This window comes from Protopterus annectens, chromosome 8.part0, assembly GCF_019279795.1.
Source record: "Protopterus annectens isolate FY-2018-M chromosome 8.part0, PAN1.0, whole genome shotgun sequence".
Classification (NCBI taxonomy): domain Eukaryota; kingdom Metazoa; phylum Chordata; order Ceratodontiformes; family Protopteridae; genus Protopterus; species Protopterus annectens.
This window is the reverse complement of record NC_056741.1, coordinates 564,941,145-564,967,855: the sequence shown is the minus strand read 5'-3', so window position 1 is coordinate 564,967,855 and position 26,711 is coordinate 564,941,145. Positions and strand designations below refer to the sequence as shown.

General features: G+C 39.3%; 1 protein-coding gene across 2 annotated transcripts in view; it reads right to left on the bottom strand.

Annotated features, from left to right (window-relative positions):
- The window catches only part of SUCLG1 (succinate-CoA ligase GDP/ADP-forming subunit alpha), an 833,973-nt gene that overhangs the window by 260,240 nt on the left and 547,022 nt on the right, over window positions 1-26,711 (bottom strand). For both annotated transcript variants that reach the window (XM_044080064.1, XM_044080063.1), the window contains one exon: window positions 746-897. In XM_044080064.1, the coding sequence (XP_043935999.1) occupies window positions 746-897 (152 nt within the window). The remainder of the gene's footprint in view (window positions 1-745; window positions 898-26,711) is intronic.

Genomic DNA, 26,711 nt, shown 5'->3' with positions numbered 1-26,711 from the left:
TGGTTTGCAGGGATAGGTATATCTTGCAGAGGATACTACTGCTTTGAAACAGACTCCCCAATCCACATAAAACAAAGCTTATCCCTTATCCATGTTTAAAGCAACTTGGCTCTATAGATAAGTAACAGGAAACTTAGCCCCAAGACTGCCCCCGTACTACTAATGGACAGAAGCAGCTCTCAAATGCTTTATCCCACACATGGGCCCACTCAAATTATCTATGGTATGATCCCAGTTATTCTCACTAGGGGTAATATACAATTATCAACAACAGGATACACAAAGCCAGTCTAACATCATATGGAATAGGTTAATTCAAACACCAAAAGGAAAATTGTCTAAGCTTTAAATGGCCTGCAAGGGCAACTAGTCTAGTACCTATGAACAAGAGATGAAGGTTAACACAAAAATGGTAATATATACAAATCCATAAGAAAAAAAGTAACACAAAGGACTGATCTATCAGCACAACAACCAAAACAAAAATAAGTCATAACTGCTCAAATACTAAACTCATTATTATTTTATTACAAAAGGAAAGAGTTAAATAGTATGGTGTAATAAGTAATACGAATAGTGTGTGTCAAAGGTAGCACCATAAATTATGGCATAGTACAAAAAAAAATCACTTGATCACATTCAACTGCAGTTCTGAAAATAACATCTGGGGAAAAAAGTAAATTAGATGATTCACTAATTTTTGTCTAATAATGTCATTTAAATAATATAATTTCCATAAACTTACAGAATTATGTTCCTTCAAGAACTCTGCCGCATTTTCCTCTGCACTGCCTCCAATTTCACCAATTAAAATAATGCCTTCCGTTTTAGGATCCTTTAAGAAGACGTCTAAACAGTCAATGAAATTTGTGCCATTGAAAGGATCACCTCCTATACCTGAGAAAAATAAACGTGCAACTCTCAGATTCTGAGAAATTAAAATATACAAAAACAAGTGATATAAAATGTTTTATAATCAATACAATGTTAAAAACTAATAAATCTAGGATAAAAACTTAATATTACCGAAACATACTGGTAAGTTTCTACAACTAAACATGGCCAATGAACTACCCTCTAGTCATTAATGCATAGGAATTTTATTAAATAAGAGAAAAAGGTGATACACCCTGAAGATTATTTCACAATGAAACTCCAAACTAGCTAACAGTCCTTTGAGTAATGGCAGAAAATAAATTAAATTCATCCAAATCCAAAATAGCCTAGGGTTACCACCTGTCCCTCTCTGTGCAGTTAGGTCCTGTGGAAGTAAAACTAAATAAATGGCAAATGTCCCGAGATTTTAGGAGAAAAATATTTCATAAGTTTTCTTTAATAGGTGCACAGTTATTTTGTATCTGAAACACCTAACTATTATATGAGATAGCATAAGCAACTCAAATGCTACATGAATAAGCTTTTATTTTGGCAAAAAAATAAGTTCTGTCCTTTACACTGGCCGTACGTATGTTTTGTCCTGCAAAATCTCACCTTTCTACAACCAATGTCCCACTTTGGGCATTTGGAAAGGTGGGAACCCTAAAACAGCCTACAGTCTAAAGAAAAAAATATTGTAATGGAAACACCATCTTCTGACAAAGACCACCAAATATGGAAAAAAAATTCACACTTTTCATGCTCTGGTTGTGTCAATATTTTCTTTTGCCAAGTAAATAAACTAGTTTTTAACTTTTTTAAAATTACCTCAAGTATCACATCATGTGATGCCTACATTTATTAAATGTTGTCTGAAGCAATTTTAGGACACAAACAATGAATTTTGTAGGTTCTTACTAAATGTATGGCTAAGGAAACCAATAAGAATCTTAGCCATATAACCCTGTATGATCTTCCCTATTAAACAAATTTTCCTCATACATCCCAAGTGAAAATCTGTACTCACTTACCCAGACATGCTGACTGGTTTTAAATGCTGAGCTTTAAAGGCTGCCAGGGAAGTAGTTTACTTTATATGCAAGGCAGCCTATTCCATAAATGGGGAGATGCACTGGAGTAGGTAACTGTCACAAGACTTGGTGATGCTGATGTGGCAGTACAGATTTAAGCCTCTAGAGCAGGTGTTTTGCTTTACCACTAGCTTTCTTTAGATATAGGAGTTCAAGAGTGTGGGATCATTCACAGTGCAGAAAGCTAAGCAGATATCACACTCCACAGGAGTCTACACAAGACTGGCAGGGATAGGGCTTATTATCTATCAGAGTAACAAAGAGAAACAGACACCAGACCTCTTTTTGATGAGAAAGCGTTGAGGTGCCTTGAGTTGGCTTTGCGTGTATAGTAAGACGCATGCAAAATGGGGTTCTGTATTAAATGATGGGCTTAAGGGAGGAAATGTGGGACTTTTAGACCTTAACGGGATACCACAAAGGATAAGCTGTGCAAAGCAAAAGGATTTTCTATCCACAAAAGAGAGACAGTGGGTGGTCACAACAGCAAGCCACCAAAGTCCCTGATAACTGTCAGAGTACATATCAAATTTAAGTGGTACATTATCTATACAGCAAGCAGAAGTAATGCTAGACTTACCAGGAAAAAAAAAACTACACTGCATTTTTTTTTTGCATTGAGAGCAAGCCTGTGTTTAACACACCAGCAGATGATTGTGTAACCCTTGCTGGAGAATCGGATTTGATAACTGCACCCAGTTTGCAGTTATCAGCAAACTTTCAAAGTTTCATAGGTAGGTACTAGGCTATCCGCCCTAGGGCCTATACAAGCCTAGCCAAAAAGGTACCCTGGCTTTTGCCACCCAAGAAAATTATTTTCCTGTACAAAGCAGAAGGATATCTTTGCTATTGTCCATCGATATCAGCTTTCATGCCAGAGAAGTATACACCAAAGAGGAGGAAGCCCAGGACAAATCACTGTGGGTTCACTGCAGGTGATGTTCTTCCCTCTAGAGCAAACACTCCTGACCTTAACAGTATGCATTCTGTCAGACAGGCAATTACCATTCCGGCAAACTATGCATGGGTTAATGTTGAGGTGGGAGAGTTTGCCAATAATCCAGCGTGAAAGCAGTATCAAAGGCTTCAGCAAGGTCCAGGTGGTTAGAGTGGGTAATATTCCCCATTATCAATGGCCTCAATAACCTCTTCAAAGAATTTGGCCAGGCTGAGGAAGGAAGATCTGCCTTTTACAAAGCCAAATTGGTGTGGTTCCATTTAAGGTTACCTATATCACTGGTCATGAGATCATGTGCAACATATTCCACAACCATGCAAATACCAGTGAGACCTATAACTCCTGTGGTCAGCTGAAGGGCCACTTTTATGTAAAAGCACGATATCACCTGCTTTCCAAACAGGAATGCATCCAGTGGACAGACTCGGGCTTAAGTGCTGATGGAAGGCTTTTGCTAAATGGGACTCAGTGTCTCTGATGTCTGAAAAGGAAGAGCTATCAGGACACATGGCACTGGTACTTTTAATTCTAGAGCGCCAAAAGGACTTGCTCAAAAGTGATTTCTGGGGGTGATGACAGAAGAATGGGTGATGTGAAGTTGTAAGAAGATATGTCTGCAAGAATACTGGCAATGTCCTTGGGGGTCAGATAAGTAGATACCATTACAGATAATTGCATTACGGACTTGATTACTTTTAAGCTTCCTAATACAGTAGAATGTCTTATGGTAATCTTCTGAATTCGTCACAATCCTAAGTTCACAGTTGGCCTTGCAGTTGCTTACCACTTTTACATCCCTTTGATAATGACAAAGTGGACATCCTTCAGAAATGGCCAAGAGGTTTTTCTTTTGCAAGGTTGCTGCTGTGGCAGTTCCACCAGGTCTAAACTTGCCGTTGTGCATACATCAGCCTGGTACAGATGCCCCAATGCATCTATCCAAGAGGGAGCAAAAGTCAAAGGAGCACATAGCAGCCTCATTGCTGGGAAGTTATGCCAGCTATACTTATCAATAATAACAGTAAGTAACTGAATGTGAAGCAATCCCTGAATGTACAGGACTTATTACAGGGTGCAAAGCAGGGCAGTCAATCTGACTAAAGAGGGGCGATAAATGGGGTACACATCTGTAAGGAAAAGACTGAGAAATGTAACATGTCTAGGGTATTACTGTTATTGGCAGTATAAGTTTGCCAGTTTGTGTGTGGATGGCTGAGTCACCAATATGAGAAGTATTTAGCTTGATAGTTAACTTTAACTAGTTATGGTATTCTTCATGCACTGAAGGGTCACAGATATGGATCTATAAATGGGTGTTAATTTAATTTTACTGACTGCAACTAACACGTCAACCAGTACCAGATCTTAATAATGCAGCATCTGATCAGAGACAATGGGATTACAAATAAATACAGATATTTCCTCACTGCTGCCATCTGATCTATGAACAGAATCTTCAATGATAGGTACCTATACCTAGGTTCATTCTCTTCACCACATGAATTGCCATGATGGGTTCTCCTTTGGTTGTATCATCTCCAATAACCATCATTCAGCATTTATTTGGAAGTTTCCATGCTTGTGGAAGGAAGAAGGATGTGTTCATGTGATAACACACAATGTAATATTACAAGCTTATTACATAAATGCACCTGTCCCCTGTACTAATAGGACTGCCCCATGGTCTAAGTGACCACACTCAAGAAAAGCAAGTAATATGCAAGTAACAAATTATATACCTGCCATTCTACATGATTCCAGCAACCATGATTAGCTGAAAATACATCCAATCACAGAGGTATAGAGGGACAGTATTACTAGCCCATCAAGGATTCTCCTCTTCATAATTCAACCGATACATACCGGTTATATCTAATATCAACAAACTTCCTTGACAAACTATTGGTGGGTTGATTTCTCACAAATAAAATTTACCTAGCAGAAGGAACCCCAGAACTATACTTGCACTCAAGACAGCCGAGCCCTGAGGAATATGGACCAAAAAGGTCCAACTACTGATACTGTAAACAGGGAAGTATGCCTGTCAAAGTAGTATTTCACCTTTATTCTCTTCAGACAATTGAGTAAATTCAGAAAAGCTTACACAACATGCCTTTAACTATTGAAAACTGCCTTTGTAACCACCAACTCCTTCTTAATCCAAAGAAAAGCAAACTCATTTTATTTTTCTCCAACTCAATTACCCATGAGAAAAAGAACTTTAAAATCCCATCCCTTAACAATAAGCTAATTGAAGCAATGCCACATATAAAACTGCTGGGGGTCACAAAATATGACAACCTCAAATATGACCTAGAAAATACAGGGTGATATAAAAAACTAATAAAAATAGGAATGCTATACAGAGCCAAAAAAACCCTTACTGCACTAACTAGGCACTCTTGCCACTACATGCCTACTTTTCTCTGTATTATATGGTTATCGCATCTTGACTAACCTTTACACCACCCTGAAATCTAAAATGAAACAGTGTTACAATAAGGTATGTATACTTGCAGCTCCCACAAGTCACAGAAAGCATCACTGTTCTGCTCTAAAAACCCTAAGCTGGCTAGAATTATCCCAACTAAATCATACCTAACTTCTCTTAGCACACAAAATTATACTGAATCCTGCTTCCTGTCCAGCTCTAAGTACAATTTCCACCACACTACATAACCTTCCCTCTTCTGACAAAAATATACTTGACATCTATAAGCCTTACAAAAATTGCGGTCAAAGTCTATACTCACACTGTGTAGCAAAAGTATGGCATACAATCACACTGTGTAGCAAAAGTATGGCATACAATCCCTGAACCAATCAGGGCAATACATTACATTTATTTATTTAAGCTGCAACTAAAAGTATTGCTCTCTGACTCCTGGATTTGCACTTCTTACTCTCCTGGCTAAAATTTCAACTCCTTTTCCTTTAATTCCTATTACATCTCATCTCTCTCCTTTTCCTTGCTTTTATTTCTCTTACTTTTTCTCTTGCTTTTACTCTATTCAGTCCTTTCGCCCATACCAACTTCACTTTTTCTCTTGCTTTTACTCTATTCAGTCCTTTCGCCCATACCAACTTCACTTGTTACCCCTAACAAAAACCTTTTCACGCTCTCCTCTCTCTTCCCTCTTCTACTTATCCACTGTTTGAATTTTCCACTCTGACATTTGCTTTATTAGTGAGTTCTAAACTTTCATAACATGTCAATGCATTTCAATACTACATGATATTATATTTCTTTGAACAACAGCACCCGTGTATTAGTCTACATACATATGTGTTGATATTTGTATTAATTACGCATGGACAGAATATTAAAATATGATGTCAACTTTTACCTAGGCATAAATATTTTTGTTCTTTTATTTATGGAGCTTTTCTCACCAGGCCTCCTCTGAAAACAGATAAAATGATCCAGTCTGAATTTTTCTGTTAAACCAATGTCAATAAATAAATAAGTAAATTTTGGACTCTAAAGCTGCAGCAACCACACAAGCCAGAGGCAGACCAAGCAAGAAATGTAAGCAGTTATTCTCAGACAAAGTTAAAGCATGGCCAGTGAATGAAGTATCTTATGGTACCATTGTCTAACCGACACCCAACACCAGGGTAAAGGGGACTAAACTACTCATTCCATCACATCCTAGGAATAAACAAAATGTCGGCCCTAGAACAGCTAATTTGGAGGTGTGACACTCTCACAAAGCACAAAATCCTCTCAGAACAGGTCACCATATATTTCCCAGTTCTAACTTTCCCCTGGGAACTGAGAGAATGGCCACAACAAAGAGTGAATCCATCTTCTCAGTAAACAGAAAAAGGCCAGGATCTTCAGGAGGGGGAAAAGCAAACTGCTATTATGTTATGTTATGTTATGTTATCATGAGCTATCACTTTAGGATTTATCTGGCACATGTATGAAGAAGGGAAACCAGGATATTTTAAGGAAAACTTATTATTAAAGAATTAATATCTTAATACTTATTAAGCCAAGGCGTATATTTTTATGGTGTTTTCAACTTAACTCTTAATTCACGTCATGGTTCACTGCAACATGCGAGTGTTGTATGTATGAGACTTGGAACTGCTTTCTCAAACAGATAAGACTGTTATGCAGTTTATGAGTGCTTCCTTACTAATATATAGTGATAAAATGGTTGGTGGATACAGCTGTTTTTTTTTCCCTTTTCTTATATAGTCTTATCTGTGATGTTTGGTGCCAGTTTATTTATTGGGAAGGGGTTAGGAGAGGAGAAATACAGTAGTGAAGCCAATTTCTGTGTTTTAACACTGGGGTTTCACTTTGGAACCTGTCAGTTATTCTTCTGATCTTCCCTCCCCTGCTAGGACAAATATACAAAAAAAGAAAGTGAGAGAGTACCAAATAGTTATAATAAAAAATAAAATGATAGTGTTACAGCATAGGTTCTAAATAGCAAGGATCACTTATATAGCCTTCTTTCTCAGGGTAACATGAATGAAAGTTGTTTACTGACAGTGGTATTTCCTTCTCACAGAGCAAGTTCTAACAGAATGTTTTTCCCCACCCTTTTCTTTAAGGAGACAATTTATACAGAGTTCTTTTTGTGTGTGTGTGCTTGCAAGAAATACTGGAAAAAATGGTGAACTGATGATGTCAATTTTCATTCCGTCCTTGACTGATGGGTTTGAATTGGGGCATTGGATCTGACTTGGACACTTGTAGAAGCGCGTGGCAATCCAAAACTCTCAAACTTCTCCCTTACCCATAATGCATCTACCCTATTACCTCGTATCTCAATTGCCGCCGTTAAGTGAAAAACGTGGTTATTTCACTCTCGAGTTTTCAAATTAGGTAAGTGTGATTTTTTGCATCCTTTCGCTTTCTAATATCTATTTAACCATTTTCTATCTTTTCTACCTTGTACTAGTGTACGCTAGATACGTTCGTTAGTATCTCTTTCTATTTTTTCTTTCTCCCTTACCCCCTATTTTTAATGTAGTCGTACTACCCTTGGAGATAGTCCCTTTTCCTTTTTTCTACTAAAAAAAATTGATATTTCTAATTTTTAAGGTTTTCTTTTTCTACCTTTGTTGTTCTGCTTAACATTTCTAGAGTTTTTACAGTCCTTCCAGTTCTATTGTGGTGTTTTTTTTCCCCATCATGGCTGAAAAGGAAAAAACTCCAGAAAGATTTAAGCAGTGTGGGAAATGCGGCCATAAGATTACTTTTTCTGACACTCGCACTCTCTGTGTCTACTGTCTAGGTCCTCTTCACTTGCAAGAAAGTTATGCCATCTGCCATGTCTTTAACCCCTGTGCTTTGGTAGAGCATAAAAATAAGTTAATTTTAAAAGGACGTCTACCGTCCTCCTTTGGTAATGCTATTTCTGGAGACTCATCAAAAAAAATTTATAAATCATCTCCGAGCTCTTCTTCAGTTTCATCAAAGACCTCGGAGAAAGTTTCTAAAAGGCCTTCTTCAGATCCAACGGTTTCTTTGGATCCATTAAAAAAGAATAAAATTAAGTTGTCTGATCTGATCCCCTTGGATCAGATAAACAAAAGGAGTACTTCTTTGGATTCAAGGTCTCCGAAAACACAGGATTCTTCAGCTCAAGACCTCTGATCATCCCACTTTTCTGGACACTCTACCTAAGCCAAGGTACTCCCCCCATCTGTGGATCTTCTTCAGTCAAAGGTACCCCTTTCCCCTGTTCTATACAGACCAGACTTTACCTCCAAGCAGTCTTCTCACTCTTCTAGGAATCTCACAGCAGAAGATGTGGAGAGGGTAGTGAGACAAATGCTCTTGGCATAGAGCCTCCCAGTGACTATTTCAGCTAATACCCCTTCGGGTCAGGAAGAACTAGTCTCCAAGACTCAACATTTGACTCTTTCTCCTGACTCCCTGTGTGATTTTGGCGCACTTGAATCTGAGTCATCCAGGACAGTCATCTTTGGGTCAAAAGATCACTGTATCAGATCAGAAGTTTGTATCAGGTCAGACGTTTGCTTTGAGCTCCTCCATGCTATCAGATCTGGAAAGCTCTTGGAGCACTTTCTAACCTGTTGGATCCAAGGTGTTTCAGTCGATTCAGAGGGCTTTGGAGCCATCTCTGCACCTTGGAGCTTCTATAAGAGTTACTTTGGCTTTGACTTCTGTCTCGGGGTGGCTTTCCTCAGAGCAGGGTGGAACCAGGGATCACAGAGTTCATCTTTCAGACCTGGGTTGCTATCCCCCTCCAGGAAGATCAGTCTTTAGGTCTCTGGAGAGAGCCCCATCATCTTCCATGACAAAGACTGTACCTATCCCTTTGGGTTCTGTACCCCCTGTTCTGTGTCCAGAGTCTCAACTTACCCTCCGACAGAGGCAGACAGTACCAAAATCTCAGCACACCTAGTTGGGTATTTCTTCAGATACCTCCCCAGATTATCCCACTGAAGAAATCCACTAGAAGAGGACATGTAAGAGGAAGCATTTAGATTCCCCTGAAACTGTCACAGAAGACACAGATTTTGACGAGGGTGAAGGATCCACATGGTCACCTCCTGCAGATGTCTAGTTTGGAGACATCCTTGAAATCCTGAAACAGAGAGGTGGCTGGAAACCCAGTAATCCTTCATCGGAGGAATCTGTGCTCCTTAAGGCTTTTAGTACCAGTCCATCTATGTCTTGGGTGATTCCACCTGCTGAAGAGCTCTCAGATTTGATCTCGTGATGGGAGTGGAAGTAGCCTGGCTCCATTGAGCACATACCAAAGAAGTCTGACAAAATGATGTCTCCTCCAGAAGACAAGACAGTTCTGGTCCAAGCCCACCCTGTTGACGCCAGTTATAGCCGGGGCCACCGGAAAGGAACTTGCCAATGAAAGTTCCTCTGTCCATCTGCTGAACAAGGAGACCTGGGCCATGGACAGATTTGGGAAGCATGTCTACACTTCAGGGACCTTTGCCTTGAGGTCTCTGAACTACCTGGCACATTTTGCCAGATTCCAGAGGGATCTGATAAAGGAACTCTTTGATACCCTTTGCAGGATCCCTGTCTGAGGAGGTGAAGGATTCAGTCACCTGACAGCTGGCACCCTTAAATCAGAATCCAATTAATCCAGGAGGCTGATTTCCAATGTGGCAGAAGGAACCTGTAGGGCAATGGGTTCAGGCGTAGCCATCAGAAGACATACCTGGATGCGCTTGTGACTTTGTGGAGCCTTTTAAGTCTATGTTTGTCAATGCTCCTTTTGACAGCACCTCTCTTTTTGGCCCAAAAGTAAAAGATACATTGTCCAGGTGTGAGAAGAATGGAAAAACCCTTTCTGATATTGGCATGTATTTTTCCACCCCCAGGTCCTTCTCTAGGAATCATCAGGGAGGTGGAAAATGTGGTTCAAGAAATCACAAGGATCTTTGCAAGACACACACTCAGTGTCTTCCCCAGAGGGGAAACTCAAATGGTAGACGTCACCTGCGCAGCAGAGGACGACCTCAAAATCAAGGGTCCAGAGAGACTATCTTTGGCAAACCCTTTCAGTGCTCCTAAACAAAGGCCCAATTGTCCCCTTCTGGACATAATCAGGAGTCGTTTGTCCCTGCACCAGACGACCTGGCTAGAGAGAACACAAGATATGTGGGTGCAGAGGATTGTATCCAAAGGATATATAATTCCATTTTCCCTTTCCCCGCCAACCTCCAAGAAAATCCCAGATGTGTCACACAGTCAAAGGGATCAGGCAGACATACAAATACAAGTTCTAGACAAGAAAGTCATCCAAGAGGTTTCCCTAGACCAGAAAGGATCTGAAACTTACTCAAGATTCTTTTTAATGCCACAGAAAACAGGAGCCTGGAGACCAATTCTGGGTCTCAGCAATCTAAACAGATTTGTTCAAAAGTAAAAGTTCCGGATGGTCACGGTTCAGTGCATTCTTCCACTTCTGGAAAAGGATGACTGGATGTGCTCAATAGATATCCAGGATGCGTGCAGTATCATACAAAAATAAACAGAGGATCCAGCAGATTCTTATGCTTCTGGCTGGGAGCCAATCATTATCAGTTTAGAGCACTGCCTTTTGGCCTTACCACAGCCCCCAGTGTGTTCACTAAATGTATGGCAGTGATAGCTCACTTGAGACTGCAAGGATTCCGTGTGCTGCCATATTTAGATGACTGGCTCATTACCTCCCCAACCAGGCATCAGTTCAATGTGGCAAAAGAAGAGTTCATCCACACCTGCGCAAGATTAGGAATAACCATAAATTTTGAGAAGTCAAATCTAGAACCAACTCAAATTCTAGAATTCACAGGAGCTATACAAGACACAACATCGACAATAGTTCCTCTTTCCCCTTCCAGAGTTCAAACCTTAAGGTCACAAGTAAACAAAATACTTTGCAGTGCCATGACCTCGGCCCGCTTAGTATTACAAGCTTTGGGATCAATTGCAGTAGCAATAACCCTTGTTCCACTGGCCAGGTTTTACATGAGAATTCTTCAATGGATGCTCACATCTCAGGGGTCAATTCTTCATCTACCCTTGTCAGCCCCAATATGAATTATACTCTTGCAAGAACTGTCTGATAAGGTGGATCCAATCAGACCAGGTATCGCAGGGTCGTCCATTTGTCCCCCACAGCCCAAGGCCATAGTGACCACGGGCGCTTCCCAGATAGGGTGGTGGGGGCTTTATCTGGGAACAACAGTCCAAGGCATATGGTCTCCCAAAGAGGTCAATTTGCATATCAATGTTCTAGAGTTGAGAGCAGTGCTTCTAGTGCTGTAAGTCTTTCAGGAGGCTCTCCCATCAGGAATGTCTGCAATTTAAATGGACAATGTCAGTGGTTTGGTACATCAACAAACAAGGTGGAACCACACCATATTCTCTATGCCAAGAAGAGCCAAGGGTGTGGCATCAGGCAATATCTTCCAACGGCTTTCTCTTAGCAATGCATATTCTGGGGAAGTCCAATGTGGTAGCAGACAAGCTAAGTAGGTGCATATAACATCAAGAGTGGTCCCTCAATCAAAGTGGTGGAACAAATCTCCCACAAATAGGGCTGTCTTTGCTGTGACCTCTTCCCATCCCACTAAACAAGTGCAGCAGCTACTCTGCAATGGGGGATGGGTCGGGCACAGGGGGAGTCATTAAGGGATGCTGTAGTCCGTGACTGCCCCCTCCCCCGGATTGCTTTATGCATTTCCATGAATTCCTCCAATCCAGAAATTCCTTCAGAGAACTGCCAGGTTGAAGATCAAAGTTATCCTCATTGTTCCATTTTGACCTCAACAGATTTGGTTTCCCTTCCCATGGCCTAATGCAGTTCACTAACCTTGAATTCTGGACCCAGTTCCAGACCTTTTGTCTCATCTGACGGCATGACATATCCAGATCTTACAAGCCTCAAGTTGACAGCTTGGTTTCTCCAATTCTAACAGCCAGACATTCCACGTTCTCTTTCCCTGTGAGTCACATTTTGATATCTTTCTTTAAGCCGTCCACTAGAAAACTATTTGTTAGTAAGTGGAACAAATCTGTGGACTGGTCTATGCAAAAGGAAACAGATTCTCTTTCATCACCAACTGATCATGTACTAGGAGTTCCTGACACAACTTTTCAATCAGGGGGTTAGTACTTCACAATGAGAGTTCAATTAGCAGAATTTCTAATTTTCACAATGGATTTGATGGTCTCTCACTAACCTCCCATAAACTGTGTGAAGATTTTTTGCACAGCACAATTAGTCTTAAACCTCCTTTTAAAGATCACATGGGACCTCAATCTGGTATTGCAGTCCTTGATTTTACCACTCTTTGAGCCTGCCAATGACTGTGATCTAAACTTGGTCTTGGAAGACCTTATTCTTAGTTGCCATCACATCTGCCAGATGCATTTCAGAAATTCAGGCATTGTCGGCGAAACCTCCATATCTCAGTTTTCATAAGGATAGAGTATTATTACGAACTAATGCATCCTTTTTACCCAAGGTAGTATCACAAGTCAATGTCAATCAATGTATTAATCTTCCAGTACTTTTCCCAAATTATTCCAACAAAGTAGAATATTTACATTTGCTAGCTGTTCATAGACAATTACATTTTTACCTTCACAGGACAAAAGATATCAGAAAAACTGATCAACTGTTTGTTTCTTTTGCTGGATTGAAGTTGGGCGCACCCGTTGACAAAGTCTTCTTGGCTAAATGACTTACTAACTGTATCTCCTTTATTTATAACAAGACAAGAATGGCCTTGCCATGCAAGGTATGGGCTGATTCTACCAGAGCTGTAGCTGCTACTTCTTGTCTTCCACTCAAGGACTTCCATGGATGACATTTGCTCAGCAGCAACTTGGGCTTCCCCCTCATACTTTTATCTTGCATTATAAGCTGGTGGCGTCCAGGAATAGAGCATCTTTTGGCTCAATGGTGCTCAGGAATATCCTTCCTTAAATCCACCCAGGGTTCTAAGTACCTGGAGACTCTGTCCCATCCGTTGATGATGGAATGAAAACTGACGTCATCAAATAAAGTTATGCACTCACTATAACGTCCCATCTGTGTTGTCAATTTTCATTCCTCCTTGACTCCCCTCCCACCAACTCCCAACCTGTTTTACCTTTTTCTTCTATGACAGTGGGAGGATATAACTGGATTGCATCTTTATGCCTTTACCAACTCCAGAAATGGCACTGCCCCTTCCTCTCTAAAGCTCTCTAACCTTTCTCTTCATCCAAATTGGACAAGAATATAAATACATGGTAAGAGTATGTCTTCCTTAGTGCTTGCAAACTAGATCTGAAGGAATGGGGTGGATGTATTATGGGTAAGGGACTCGAGAGTTTGGGATTTCTACATGCTTTTACAAGCAGTCGAGTCGGATCCAAAGCCTCAGATATGAACCCGTCAGTTGAGGAGGAATGAAAATCGACATCACTCATGGAATGTTATGAGTACGCAACTTTTTTATGCTTAATTTTAACAAACAAATTAAGTACAAAATACTAAGAAGGTATTAACTTGCACTCTCTGTCACATTCACCACAAAATTACTATTTTAACACTTGTAAAACCTCTATTGCTCTCTAAGTTATATAATACAATTTATAGTACCATGGGGCACCATACACAATATAGAATTAATTTCTTCATTTTTTTTATTCCTAAGATACATTATTCAAATTATATTCTCTACCATTAATTTAAAAAAGGGGGGATGATCTTGTTTATGTTGATGTCAGCCCCTTGCTTGGCTGTCTTACTCTGCATATGTGGTCAATAGATATGTGTATGTTTATGAGAATGGTTGTAGTGATGATCTGTGCTGGTTTCTGTGTGGATGTGTTTTTTGAGCAAGAAGTGAGGACCCCAAATACATGGCAATATTTGAATTAACTTTCAGAGCACGAGTTTCTAAGTCTGACACACAGTAAAGGAGGGATTAATATGAAAGTAATAGCAAGTTTTTCACAAAGTCGGACAAAATTCCAGTCAGTTTGATAAGCTGGGAATTCACATGTCTCTAAAAAGACTGCAGTGGGTATGTTATCAAACATATGTTATCCCTCAGTACAAATATAATTCTGGGAACATATTATCAAGTTACTTTAGACATCACAGTTACTATTTTACATCCCATAGTACGTTCTAGTGAATATGATCTCTTATTTAAAGGAGAGAGACATTTTGAAAGACAATTGTACATGCAAATAATCACAAATAGAAAAATATTTTTTTAGAGAAGTTTACTTGTTCTTTGAAATATCATGCACCTGCTTTAATGCTCAAGCATGTACAGTCTTGTAGTCTGAACTGAGTTTAAATAGTTAACTAGTTAGTCACATTATCAATAATATATGATAGCATATTAGTAATACAGCATGATTGTTATAAACAGTACATGTATTGCCTTTTATCTGTGTTAATCTCTTTTCTTCTCAGAACTGAAAGAAATGATTGGATTTATTACAATACTATATAGGCTCTTAGAATAGAACCAAAAGACTAAAAGGCCTGCTATACTTTACAGTTTATAAGCTTTATAGCAAGCACATGAATGTTTATAATGTGAGTATGCATATACTAACTCCTTTTTATTTTGTTAAATAAGTTAGAACTTTCATACAGTATAACTTTAGAAGTAGGACAGTGATGCTAGATACTTATTTGTGGGTAGGTGGTAGTGTGTGAATAGGATTGCTATTCAAACCAAGAGTTTTTAACTCCACTGGGTTGGAGGAGATGGGAAAGAATAGCGTGTTTATAGTACTTTATACAAATTAATTTTTTTTTTGGTGTCTACTATTCTTATTAGAAAGTTTACAGGTAACAATCAATTATCTTGTATCTAAGAGTGAGCAGTTCACTAGATATATTAATAGTTTTTCAGTACCATATTATTCACAAATGAATGAGGGTATTTTTTCCTATTGAAATGCATACCAATTAATATCAATGGATTAAATAATGGTTGTAAAAGGGGTAGTTTATACAAATTTTTAAAAATATTTAATTCCCAAGTTATCTTTTTACAGAAAACAAATTTAATAAAATAAGATTTGGCTAGACTTAATTCTAAACACTATTCTGTATGGACTTGCTTATAAACAAAAGAGAAGACGGTGGCTATTTTATGGAAAAATTCTTTGCCTCTACCTAAAATTCTGAATACATGTAATGATGGAAAAGGCATGTTTTGTTCAAGGTCTTTAGAAAAAGGACACTAAACACTTTTATTAATGTCTATTGGATACCTGGATTGGGAATACAAACAGTTAAATAAAAGCTGAGGGAAATAATACGAATATCAAAGGGTATTTCTTCAGGTGACTAATTGTATTTTATCTGACAAGGATACCAACACTAGTTGCAAAAGGAAGAAACCTACCTCAGTCAAGGCTTTGATGGAGTTCACCGAACTATATAATATGAGAGATATTATAAATGAGTTTTCAGTACCAGACTCGCTCTTCTTTACACATTTTATCACTCAGGCATGGTACACAATCACAGAGTATATGTTTCAAATGAGATCACTAGTAGAGTAGATAACATTAAAATAGTCTCTTGCCCACTGTCAATTCATAATGCAATAACATCTGAAGTTATATTGAATTCTAGTAATAACATCTCAATTAAAAGGATACCTGCACATACAACCAATATGAAAGATTTTTAAAAGTTCTTTAATAAATTCAAATGTTTACTGAAATTAATCATACAGGTAACATCTCACAGATTTTTGTATGGGACTCTTTAAAAGCATACCTTTTTGGCAAAATTACAAGTTGGTATGCACATAAAGACAAACAAAAAAAAACAATGGGACAAAGAACTGATAGATTTACAGGAAAATTGAGAAGTTAAAAATTAGACAGTCAAAAAGGAAACAATAACTTAAGAAATAAATAGCTTAAACAGTAAACATTTAGAAATTTACAACATAAAACTATGATAAATTTAAAAAAGATTAAAACAGTTATTCCATAAATCCTACATCCATGCATAAATTAGCTACTAGAACAAAATGATTGTTAAAATTACCGCAGCAAAGAATTATACTCCTCGAGTAGTAAAAAGAAGTTTACTGAAATAGAAGATATTCTGGATGTTTTCGGGTCTCATTTAAATAAGATTAACCAGCACAAATCAACAATGTATGCACAAGATCTAATTAAAACATTTATAAAAAAGATACTGCAAATAGACCATCAGAAGATGCAATAAAAATAATTGACAAGCCTATATCAATGTCTGAACTCAAAATTCAAACAAATTAAAACCCAATAAAGCACCTGGAAATGATGGCACAATACCTGAACTATACAAAATGATGATTGAGAATGCTTTGAGTATTTTGCAGGAAATATTTTCAATAGTTAAAGGGCTTATCACCATCCTGGAAATACACCCTAATATCCCCAATTTTAAAACCTGACAAGCACTCAACACAATGTTCTTCATACAGCCCAATTTCATTACTAAATGTAGATTATAAAATATTCATGCAATCTATCCCTCTATAATAAAACAAATTCTTCCACTGTTGACAAACAATGATTAGACTGGGTTTATAATGAACAGGAGCACCTATGATAACATCAAGAGAATACTATCAATAATTGATTATACTAATAATTAAAAAAAGAACTAACTTTGGTTAGTCTGGATATCAATAGTGCATTTAATTCAGTTAACTGGGAGTACTTAGTATTGAAGGGATGACATTTTTCAATTTCTTACAATTAATGGAACTTATTTATGAAAACTCCTTTACAAAAATTAAGATAGGCTCATATACTTCCCAATCCATCATGACTACTAAATGTACTAAACAGAGTCGTCCCTTGTCCCCACTGCTTTTTGCTCTAGTTATGGAACCTTTTGCAAATTATATAAGGTCAAATAAAAACATCAAAGGCATACTAAAAAAATAACAATTTAATCTCCAAAATACAATTATTTGCAGATGACATCCTATTAACTTTGATTGCAATTCCTCTCTTATTGCAGTATTCCAAACAGAAATATTTCAGAAGAAATGGGGACTCAGTTTTAATGAAAATAAGACTAAAAATACTACTTGTTAATTATAATATTAACAAAATAAATAAGAAATTACTTGCATACATTGTGAAAGATGGTAAAAATCACTTACTTAGGGATAATCTTGTATAATAATATTAAAGATATAACATTAATTATAATAACAAATTCCATAAAACAAACTCTTAATAAAATGAATATTTTTTTTTCACTATGGAAGGGTGACTCTCCTTAATTAAAATGATTACCATTCCTAAAATTCTATATATAATGCAATCTTTATCCCACCCACTTCCAAAAATATATAAAAGGAGTATAATTCTGTGTTTCAGGGATTTTTTTATGGTTTCCTAGTAAGCCTAGACTGGCTTTAAACCATCAGATTAAAGACTGGACACTGAGTGGTACAGGTCTTCCAGATCTAGAATTATATTCCTGGTCTTCCAGATCTAGAATTATATTCCTTATCCTCATTTGTTAAGACAATAATTTCTTAGTTAAATGACAATTACAATGGCAAATGAACAATATTCAGAGAGGTATTTGGTATAAATCTAATAATTTAACAAAATTATATCATACTAAAATAGCTGCTAATAAATTTCATTTTTTAGTAAAAGACAATTTTACAGAAAACCATTATAACCATCTTTAAAATTTTAATTTTCAGGACCCCTGAGTATAAAGGATGAATATTCTTTGTATTTACAATTCCCTGCACTCAAAATAGTAATGATACATTTATTTTAACAACCATGACTACATTTAAAGACAGAAACCTGCCATATTGATATCAATTAGCAAAGACTTGGTTAGAAATTCAAAATTGTAGACAACTGGCCTAAAGCAGATGCCCTATGCTGACTGTCTAAATAAACTCCAGCTATACTCTGTAGCATATCCTCTACTCAGAGGCGATCTCTGCTTAACATACAAGGCCATGTCAAACCCTGAGCTGTTGGACATGCTCCACTTAAAGAAATCCCAATCCCTCAAGGCCACACGCTCCAGGGATCTAAACCTTGTCATCATAGCGAACAAAACATGCTGGAGGGATAGATTCTTGACCCAGAGACTCCCCATACTCTGGAATAGACTGCCCATACATGTCAAGCAGAGCGCCTCCTTGGCCCTCTTCTAAAGGAACCTTGACGATTAGATGGGAGATAGGAAATTTACCCTGGGGATCACGTCAGTCACCTTGCTAGACAGGGGTCCAGGGAAGGAAATATTGTGGGAAAAAATATCCAGGGAATTGTTATGGCTAGGCTTGTATAGGCCCTAGGGCCGATAGCCTAGTACCAACCTATGAACTTATGAACATAAGATTAATCTAATGAAACCAATAGCTAGAAATTCCTTCTTCACATTCTAGTGATTTACTCATTATTCTAATGCACTAGAACATAGCTGGAAAGGGACTTCTATCTAAAATATACATAAGGTATTTAAGCAATCAACGATATGTCACACAGAAAGCTATTGGGATTATTTTAGACTTGTTAATAACTTCCCAAGTGAAGATGATAAACTAATACCCCAATCTTCAAAACAAACTACTTCATCACTAAGGTGGAGGACATTTTCTTGGAGGTTCTTACACTGAACCTTTATCACACCACATAAAGCTGAACTGATGTTTAAGAAAGACCTAGGAAGATGGATATGTAAATTAAATATTAAAGCTGACTGGCAGCATATATTTTACGATTGTATAAAACTTAAAATATATTGGGATAATATGAATTCTCACTTACAGTCTGCTTTTAATGATAGACTTGCGCTGACCAAATCTATTTTATTTAATATACCTATTCCCACTTGTGTCATGAAAATAAAATACCCTCTTGTATGGAGTATCGTGACATTAGCAAGAAAATACATCATCAAGAACTGAAGAACCATACCAGTCCTACTATGAAGGAATTTGTAACATTTGGCAACTGATGTTTATCATCTGGAAAACTTATGATCAAGAAAAGAACATCTTCATATAATATATGGTTGAAATGCAAAGAACTGCTGGATAAAAAGACTTTAATAAATTAACATTCTTTAAAATCCTGTTTCATAGCAGACACAAATCATAGTTATTTTAGTTGTTATTCTTTTATATATATATATATATATATATATATATATATATATATATATTTGTTTTACAATATTTCTTTTATCATATACTAATGTTTTGTTGTTAAAAATTTCAATAAAACAATTGAGAAAAAACAGAGGGAAGAGCATACCATGCTAGTCCTCATGCAAAAGAGCTCTCAGAGAATGTGAAGCTGACAAGAGCTGGAATCACCCTTACCTGAATAACTGGGCAACAAAAACCAGGGTACCTGAAGGCTGGTAAGCACAACTGCCAAACCATATGCAGTAGAACACAAGACATAAGGACTCTACAAGGAATGGGAACATTAGGAATCAACCTGGGCAGACAGGGAAAGAGCTCCATTCTACCCATTCACCTCACCTAAGTGGAGAAGGGACACCAACAAGTTACTAGGAAGCTTGAGCACCAGCATCCAGCCAAGTGATTCAGTACAGATGGAAAAACATTCCCACTTCTATGCACACAGAAGCCTTCCAGCAACTTCCAAATCTCCCATTTGGTTGGTGGCTAAAAGACAAACCCTGTAGGAACAGCCTGATAGAATGAGCTCTGTATAATCCTTTTAGGTGTTTCTGATGCGATTTATAACAAAAGATTATTCAGTCTGCTAGCCATACAAATAATGTCCACTTACATTCTATGCCTGTCCTATATTTCTGTCAAGGAAGAGACAAAACTGCTTTGACTGCCTGAATTCTTAGGTTCTTACCAGGTAACAGTGAAGCTACCAGCAAGAATCCACCAAGTTTACAGTCTTATTCACTTTTGTTCTAAAATACTGGTAAATGAATAAAAGGTTTAATGCCTGTTTCAACATCATCTTTGGTACTAATTAAGGGATAGTTCCAATGCTTGCTGCTGCCTTTCTTTGCAGAAAGGGGACTGAATTAAGAGAAGCTTTCAGTTGATGTAATTGCCACCAAAAATAAATGCTTTCCAGAGTAGACACTTGGACACCACTAAGAGCATGGGCTAAAGAGGAGGCAGTTTTTCTCTGACAAAATTAAGGTTCCACAGGAGGGAGACAGTATTTTCCTACGTGGCTCAAAATGTAAAACACCCTCAAGGAACAGATTCACTTAAGAGTGGGTCAAAAGACCATGGTCAATGGAAAGACAAACTGAAAAGGCAGACATATGTGTTTTTAAAGCAGCAGACAGATGTACTGTTAAAGCAGTATTAGAAAGCAGCCAGCTGAAAAATTGTTTAGAACAACTGGTTTAATGGCAGTAGCTGAGGACAGGTGCCCAAGTTAACACATCATCGAAAACTATTTCTATTTAGCTAAATATGCTCTTCTCATATGGGTCTATAATCCAGTCCATCACCTCTATCCTGCATAGAGAATACAAATAGGGATCTTATCTGTTTACATATCACAAGAATGTGGCATTGTTAGGTCCCTCATTGGGCATATGGGCAAACAAGTAGTACCAGAACTGATGCAGCTGCCAAAATAAGTTTTATCTCGTATAGTCTGACCTTCTGAAAAACTCTGGGGATTAAAAGAATGACTTAAAAAACAAAGCACAGAGGCAGCTAACCTTCCATGGGGTGGAAAAGGCATTTATTGCCCTAGCTTTCTTAACTAAATTATCAATAGCCAGCATCATATGTAGATGGTTTTGTCTGCAGTGAACATGCATAGCTCTGCCTCTCCACAATTTCTGGTTAGGTCCTGGAAAACAGGGTCTAGGACACAGTCTCCATTTGTGGTTACTCACCTCTGACCCATTCACATGGTCTACTCAGTTGTTCAGTTCTAGCAGTATGCAAGTTGCTGGCAAGCAAAGGCCCTGGTAAAATGCTACAATCAAGGCTGTTATCTCTATCCTGCATAGCCTGTGCAAAAAGCTCTCTTATTTGTTTACATATTGCAAGAATGTAGCATTGTTAGAAATCATCTTCAGGATTCTTGGCTGCTTAGTTCTACTGCTACCTATGAGGTTAGGATAAACACAATCATTTCCTTCCAAATGACATACGAAAATAATCGTGGATGGACTCTAGATGACCTCAAAATATATCCAAAACATCTCAACAAAACCCATACGCTTGTTCTGCTGGGACCACCATCCAAATCCCTCACTGATGGCATGGAATCAGGAGCAAGGTTTTGCGTAGTTGGTGCCTTTGCACCTTCCACGGGATTTGCAGCTGCCAATGGATATTTCTAATCTGCACCCTGGTTAAGGGAACCATAAGAATACAGGCAAACATGTAGCTCAGCAATAAAGAATGGTCAAGCTGTTACCTCTTTTCCTCTGGTTGATATACTACAATAAATGGGTGGGTTGCCAAACCCTATCATGTGAAAGGGAAAACCTGCTCTGTTCTACATCTGCATCCTGAAGGGCATCCAAATAAATCTTGGACTTCTCCAGTAAATTTCGATTCCAGTATATTTGGAAGAAAAGCCAGGTTGAAAATGCAATGGATTGTGCATTCTACAGCTCTCTACATCTCCTCCTTGTAAGCTGCAGAGGTTAGGTAGTCATCAAGGTCAGGAGAGATGTGGAGTCCAAGAGCCCTGAGATGGCCACATGCTGTCAACTAAGCACTACAGAAACACCAAAGGGCAAGCAAGAAAGCTGCAAGTGCTTGCGCCCCAGTGTGAACCTTGCAACTGCCCATGTTCTCTGTGGGTGGGTACGTGAAAATAAGTATACTTTTTAGGGTCACCAGCTGGGCTTGAGAGCAAAGCAGGATGATCAGTGCTGAAGATTTTAACACCCTAAAATAAAAAATCTTTGGGGTACTGACAGTGCTCATGACAACACTCTCTACCTTGAAAGTGTCAGGACAGGAGGGACTGCAGAAGCTGTAAGCAGTGTAACTTGAGGGTATACAAACTTAACAGCTGTCTCAGACTGCCGCCATCAGTTCTCTAAGAAACAGATGGCGTCTGTAAGGCACCAAACATTCTGGCTGCTTACTTCTATTTACAAATACTTTAGGCCAATCCATTATTCAAAAAGTACAGTTGTGTACACTTACCATAAATGTAGATGTTTTGAGTGTATTCACTGCTGCAGTCATCACATTTGGGTTATCTGTCTGCAGGTAGCCCTCAGTCGGCCTGAATACCAGAGTCTTGGGATTTCTGCATCGGATGCTGTTGCTTCTTCCATGACGTCAGGTCATCAGGGGTATAAAACATGCAGCCGACGTCATTACATCAGTTTTTCTTGCCCCAGATGTCAGGAGCCCCCACAATAGGAAGCAATTACATGGTGTGGAACACCCCCAGTAGAAAGTAAATGCCAATGTTATAAGATATGGCCAAACAAAAAAGAATAGGTAGAAGTACAGAGAAGTCAGGGGGCTGGAGGGAAGGTAACCAGGACTGCAACAGTGAATACACTCGAACATCTACATTTATGGTAAGTGTACAGAACTGCACTACGTTCTTCGTGTTTCACTGTCGCAGTCATCACATTTGGGTTGATTCCCAAAGCTGAGGATGGGTGGAGGCAGTCAAAAAGCATTAGGGCTGGCAAGCAGGTCCTGTAAGACTGCTGTGGCAAATCCAGCTCTGGATTTAGAAAAGATAGGTAAGTGGTAATGCCTGGTGAAGGTGTGTACAGAGCTCCAGGCTGCAGCTTCCAGTATGTCCCTGGTAGGGGACTCCCCTGAGAAATGCTGTAGAGGTTGATGTAGCCCTAGTGGAATGTGTTCTGATCCCCTGTGGGTTAGGTTTCCCATGGTGTTTGTAGCAGAAATGGATGCAGTGTGCTATCCATTTAGAAAAGGTTTGCTTTGAAATGGCCTTGCCATCTGCCCCGTAGCAAAGCTGACTAGCAGCTGGTCAGATTTTCTGAAAGGTTTAGTCCTGTCCAGAAAGAACATAAGCTGCCTGTGCATGTCTAGGGAGTGCAGGATCCTTTCCCCTTTATTTTCAGGATTAGGAAAAAAGGTTGGCAAATGAATGAACTGGTTTAAAGCCATACTATATACCATCTTGGGCATAAATGATGGGTTAGTCCTGAGGGAAGCCCTGTCCGCATGGAAGACAATGAAGGGTTCCACGGCCATAAGGGCCTGCAATTCAGACACTCTTCTTGCTGAAGTGATGGCTAGAAGTAAAGCTGTTTTCCAGGAGAGGAATTGTAACTCTGCTGAAGCAGCAGATTCAAAGGGTGGAAGCGTGAGTTCCTTCCAATACAAAGTTAAGGTCCCAGGCTGGAGTGGGAGCTCTCCTGGGGGGGGGGGGGTGTCTTAACTTTCTGGCTCGTCTCAGGAACTGTTTGACCAGAGGATGAGAGAAGAGGGTTATCTCAGTATTATAATAAGTTGAGATGGCAGAGGCATGAATCTTAATTGAAGAGAAGGATAGGCCTTTGTGCAGCACTTCTGTTAAGTAATCTAGTATGTGAGGTAAGCTGGGCACAGTTGTGTCCATTCCTTGAAAATGGCTCCAAGAACAGTATCTTTTCCACTTTTCTAAATAGAATATTCTAGTACTTGGCCTCCTTGCCTCAAAGATGACATCAGGAACCTGTTTACTGAGGGTTGCTGATGATGAGTTCATGGGATGAACTAGGCTGCTAGGTTCAGGGTTTGTAGCTGAGGATGCAAAATCTGGCCCTCCTGCTGGGACAGCAGGGAGGATGTCTGAAGCAAGTGCCATGGTGGCAATACTGTCAGACTGCTCAAAAGTGGGTACCAGTGCTGGCATGACCAGTCTGGTGCAGTCAGGATTGTCCTTGGCTTGTCCTGTTTGATCTTTAGTAGTACCTTCAAGAGGAGGGGCAGAGGGGGAAAGGCATAGATTGAGAGGTTTTTCTATGTAAAGGACAGAGCATCCACTTTCCTTGCTTGGCTGTGGGGAGTTCTGGTGCAATATTTGCTCAATTGATAGTTCTGAGGGGAAGCAAAGAGGTCCACCTCTGGTGCCCCCACCTGTGGATCAGAAGCTTGAATGGTTTGGCTCCAGTTTCCACTCATGTGGGTCCATTAGATTTCTGCTTAAGTCGTCTGCCAGAGAATTTAATTTGCCTGGCAGTGAATTTAATTTGCTTGGCAGGAATTGAGCTTGCAGGTGCACCTGATTGCTCAAGGCTGTGGTCCACAGAGTCATGGCTAACCTGCAGAGTGGGTAAGAATGGGTTCCCCCCTGCTTGTTTATGTACCACATAACTGTGGTGTTGTCTGTCTTTATTTTTAAAAGAATAAGGCATTTGAAGGCTGTCAAAGCATTCTGTACAACATTTCTTTTTGATTGATATGTAGGTGCATTTGCTTTGGGCTCCATTTGCCTTTAATACATTGTCCTGCCATGTAAGTCCCCCCATGCATAGTCTGATGCGTCTGTTAGGGTTTGGGCAGCAAGGGTTTGAGTGAAAGGGAGTCCTTTGTTGTGGTAGCAGGCCTCTGCCCACCAAAGCATCTCTGCCCTTAGGCAAGGAATGATAGGAGTCATTGTTTCCAGGTCCTGAGAATGTTGCCACCAGAGACTTTTTAAGTACCACTGAAGTTTCCTCATATGCGGTCTTGCATATGGAATTAGCAGAATGCAAGAGGCCATGAACCCTAGGGCTTGCAGTATTTTTCTTGCAGATAGCTGGGTTTTAGTGGTCAGAAGACTGAAGTAGTTTGTCAAATAAGTTTGTTTTTCTGGAGTGAGGAATGCCATCTGGGAAGTTGTGTTCAAGCTTGCCCCCAGGAATATAATCTGTTGGCTGGGTATCTGATGTGATTTCTTTTCATTGATGGTGTACCCCAGTGAAGTTAGAAGTCTCTTTACAAATGTCAGGTGCTGGAGTAGCAATTCCTGACTGTCCGCATGAATCAGGCAATCATCCAAGTATGCGTAAATTTGAATTTTTCTCTGCCTGCAATATGCAATGGCTGGTGCTCGGCATTTTGTGAATACCATGGGCGCAGTAGATAAGCCAAAGGGAAGTGCAGAGAACTGACAGTGCATACAGCCTGCTCTGAAACGTAGATATTTTCTGCAAGATTCCCTTATGGGGATGTGCAGATGAGCTTCTTTTAAGTCTAGTGTGGCTAGCCAGAAGTCCTTGGCTAGCATAGGAAGCAGCTGTTGGAGGGTAAGCATTTTGAACCTTGGAACCACCAGGAAGGTGTTGAGAATAGACAGATCCAGGACAGGGCACCAAGAGTTTTCTTTTCTGGGTACCAGAAACAGTCTGGAGTAAAAAAGTACAGTTTTGTACCTACCATAAATGCAGATGTCCGATAGGTATGCATCTGCAGTCATAACATATGGGTTGTCCTGCCTCAGGCCGACCGAAGGGCTGCCTGAGGCAGGACAACCCATATGTTATGACTGCAGATGCATCCTTGAAGGACATCCTTGTCCCCTTTGCCCTGCTGGGACAGGTTGAATAGCCTTGATACTGAGAAGAGAAAGTACTTGCTTTTGGGCCTCTGCCCGCTAGTTTGGGGGGAGGTCTGGCCATCCGCTTGGGGTTGGCAGTGAGTGGAAGTAGAATCTGTTTCCCTGGGATACAATGTTCAAGACCCATCTGTTCTGGGTGATGCACTCCCCCTTTTTTGCATGCAGGGCAAGTTTTCCTCACAAAGGTGCAAGTACTTTAGCAAGGCTTGGAAGAGTTAAGTATAAGTCATTGCAAGATTTTACCACAGGATGGTGGCTTACTACTCCCTGTTTTAGAGGTGGAAGCACTCCATTGCTTAGATCTGTGAATACCCTGAGACTGTACTCTTGTTGGTCTTCTGCCCCTGGGTTTGGACTGAGAAGGTCTGGGAGGGTCTGGAAAGGACCAGTTTTTAGAAGGCCAATGCCTACCGAATCTAGGTGGATGTACCTGTAGGAAATCTTTAACAGTTTGCATAGATTTAGCTTTTTCCTCCATCTTTTTGAGGACTTCTTTTTTATTGCTAAACAGGCGTTCTTGGTTTAATGGTGCATCTTGTAATTTTGCTTTGACATGGTCTGGCAAGATTTGTTCCTTAAGCCAAGCATGCCTTCTAAGAACAGACCCAGTGACAGCAGCCCTGCAAGATGCTTCTAAGGCATCAAAACCACATTGCAAAGTATGTTTTCCAACTTGGTTAGCAGAATGTATTAACTCTTGTAAATCTATGTTCTGCACAATCAGGAATCAACATAATTTTCTGTTTAATTAGCTCCATAATATGTTGCTGATACTTTA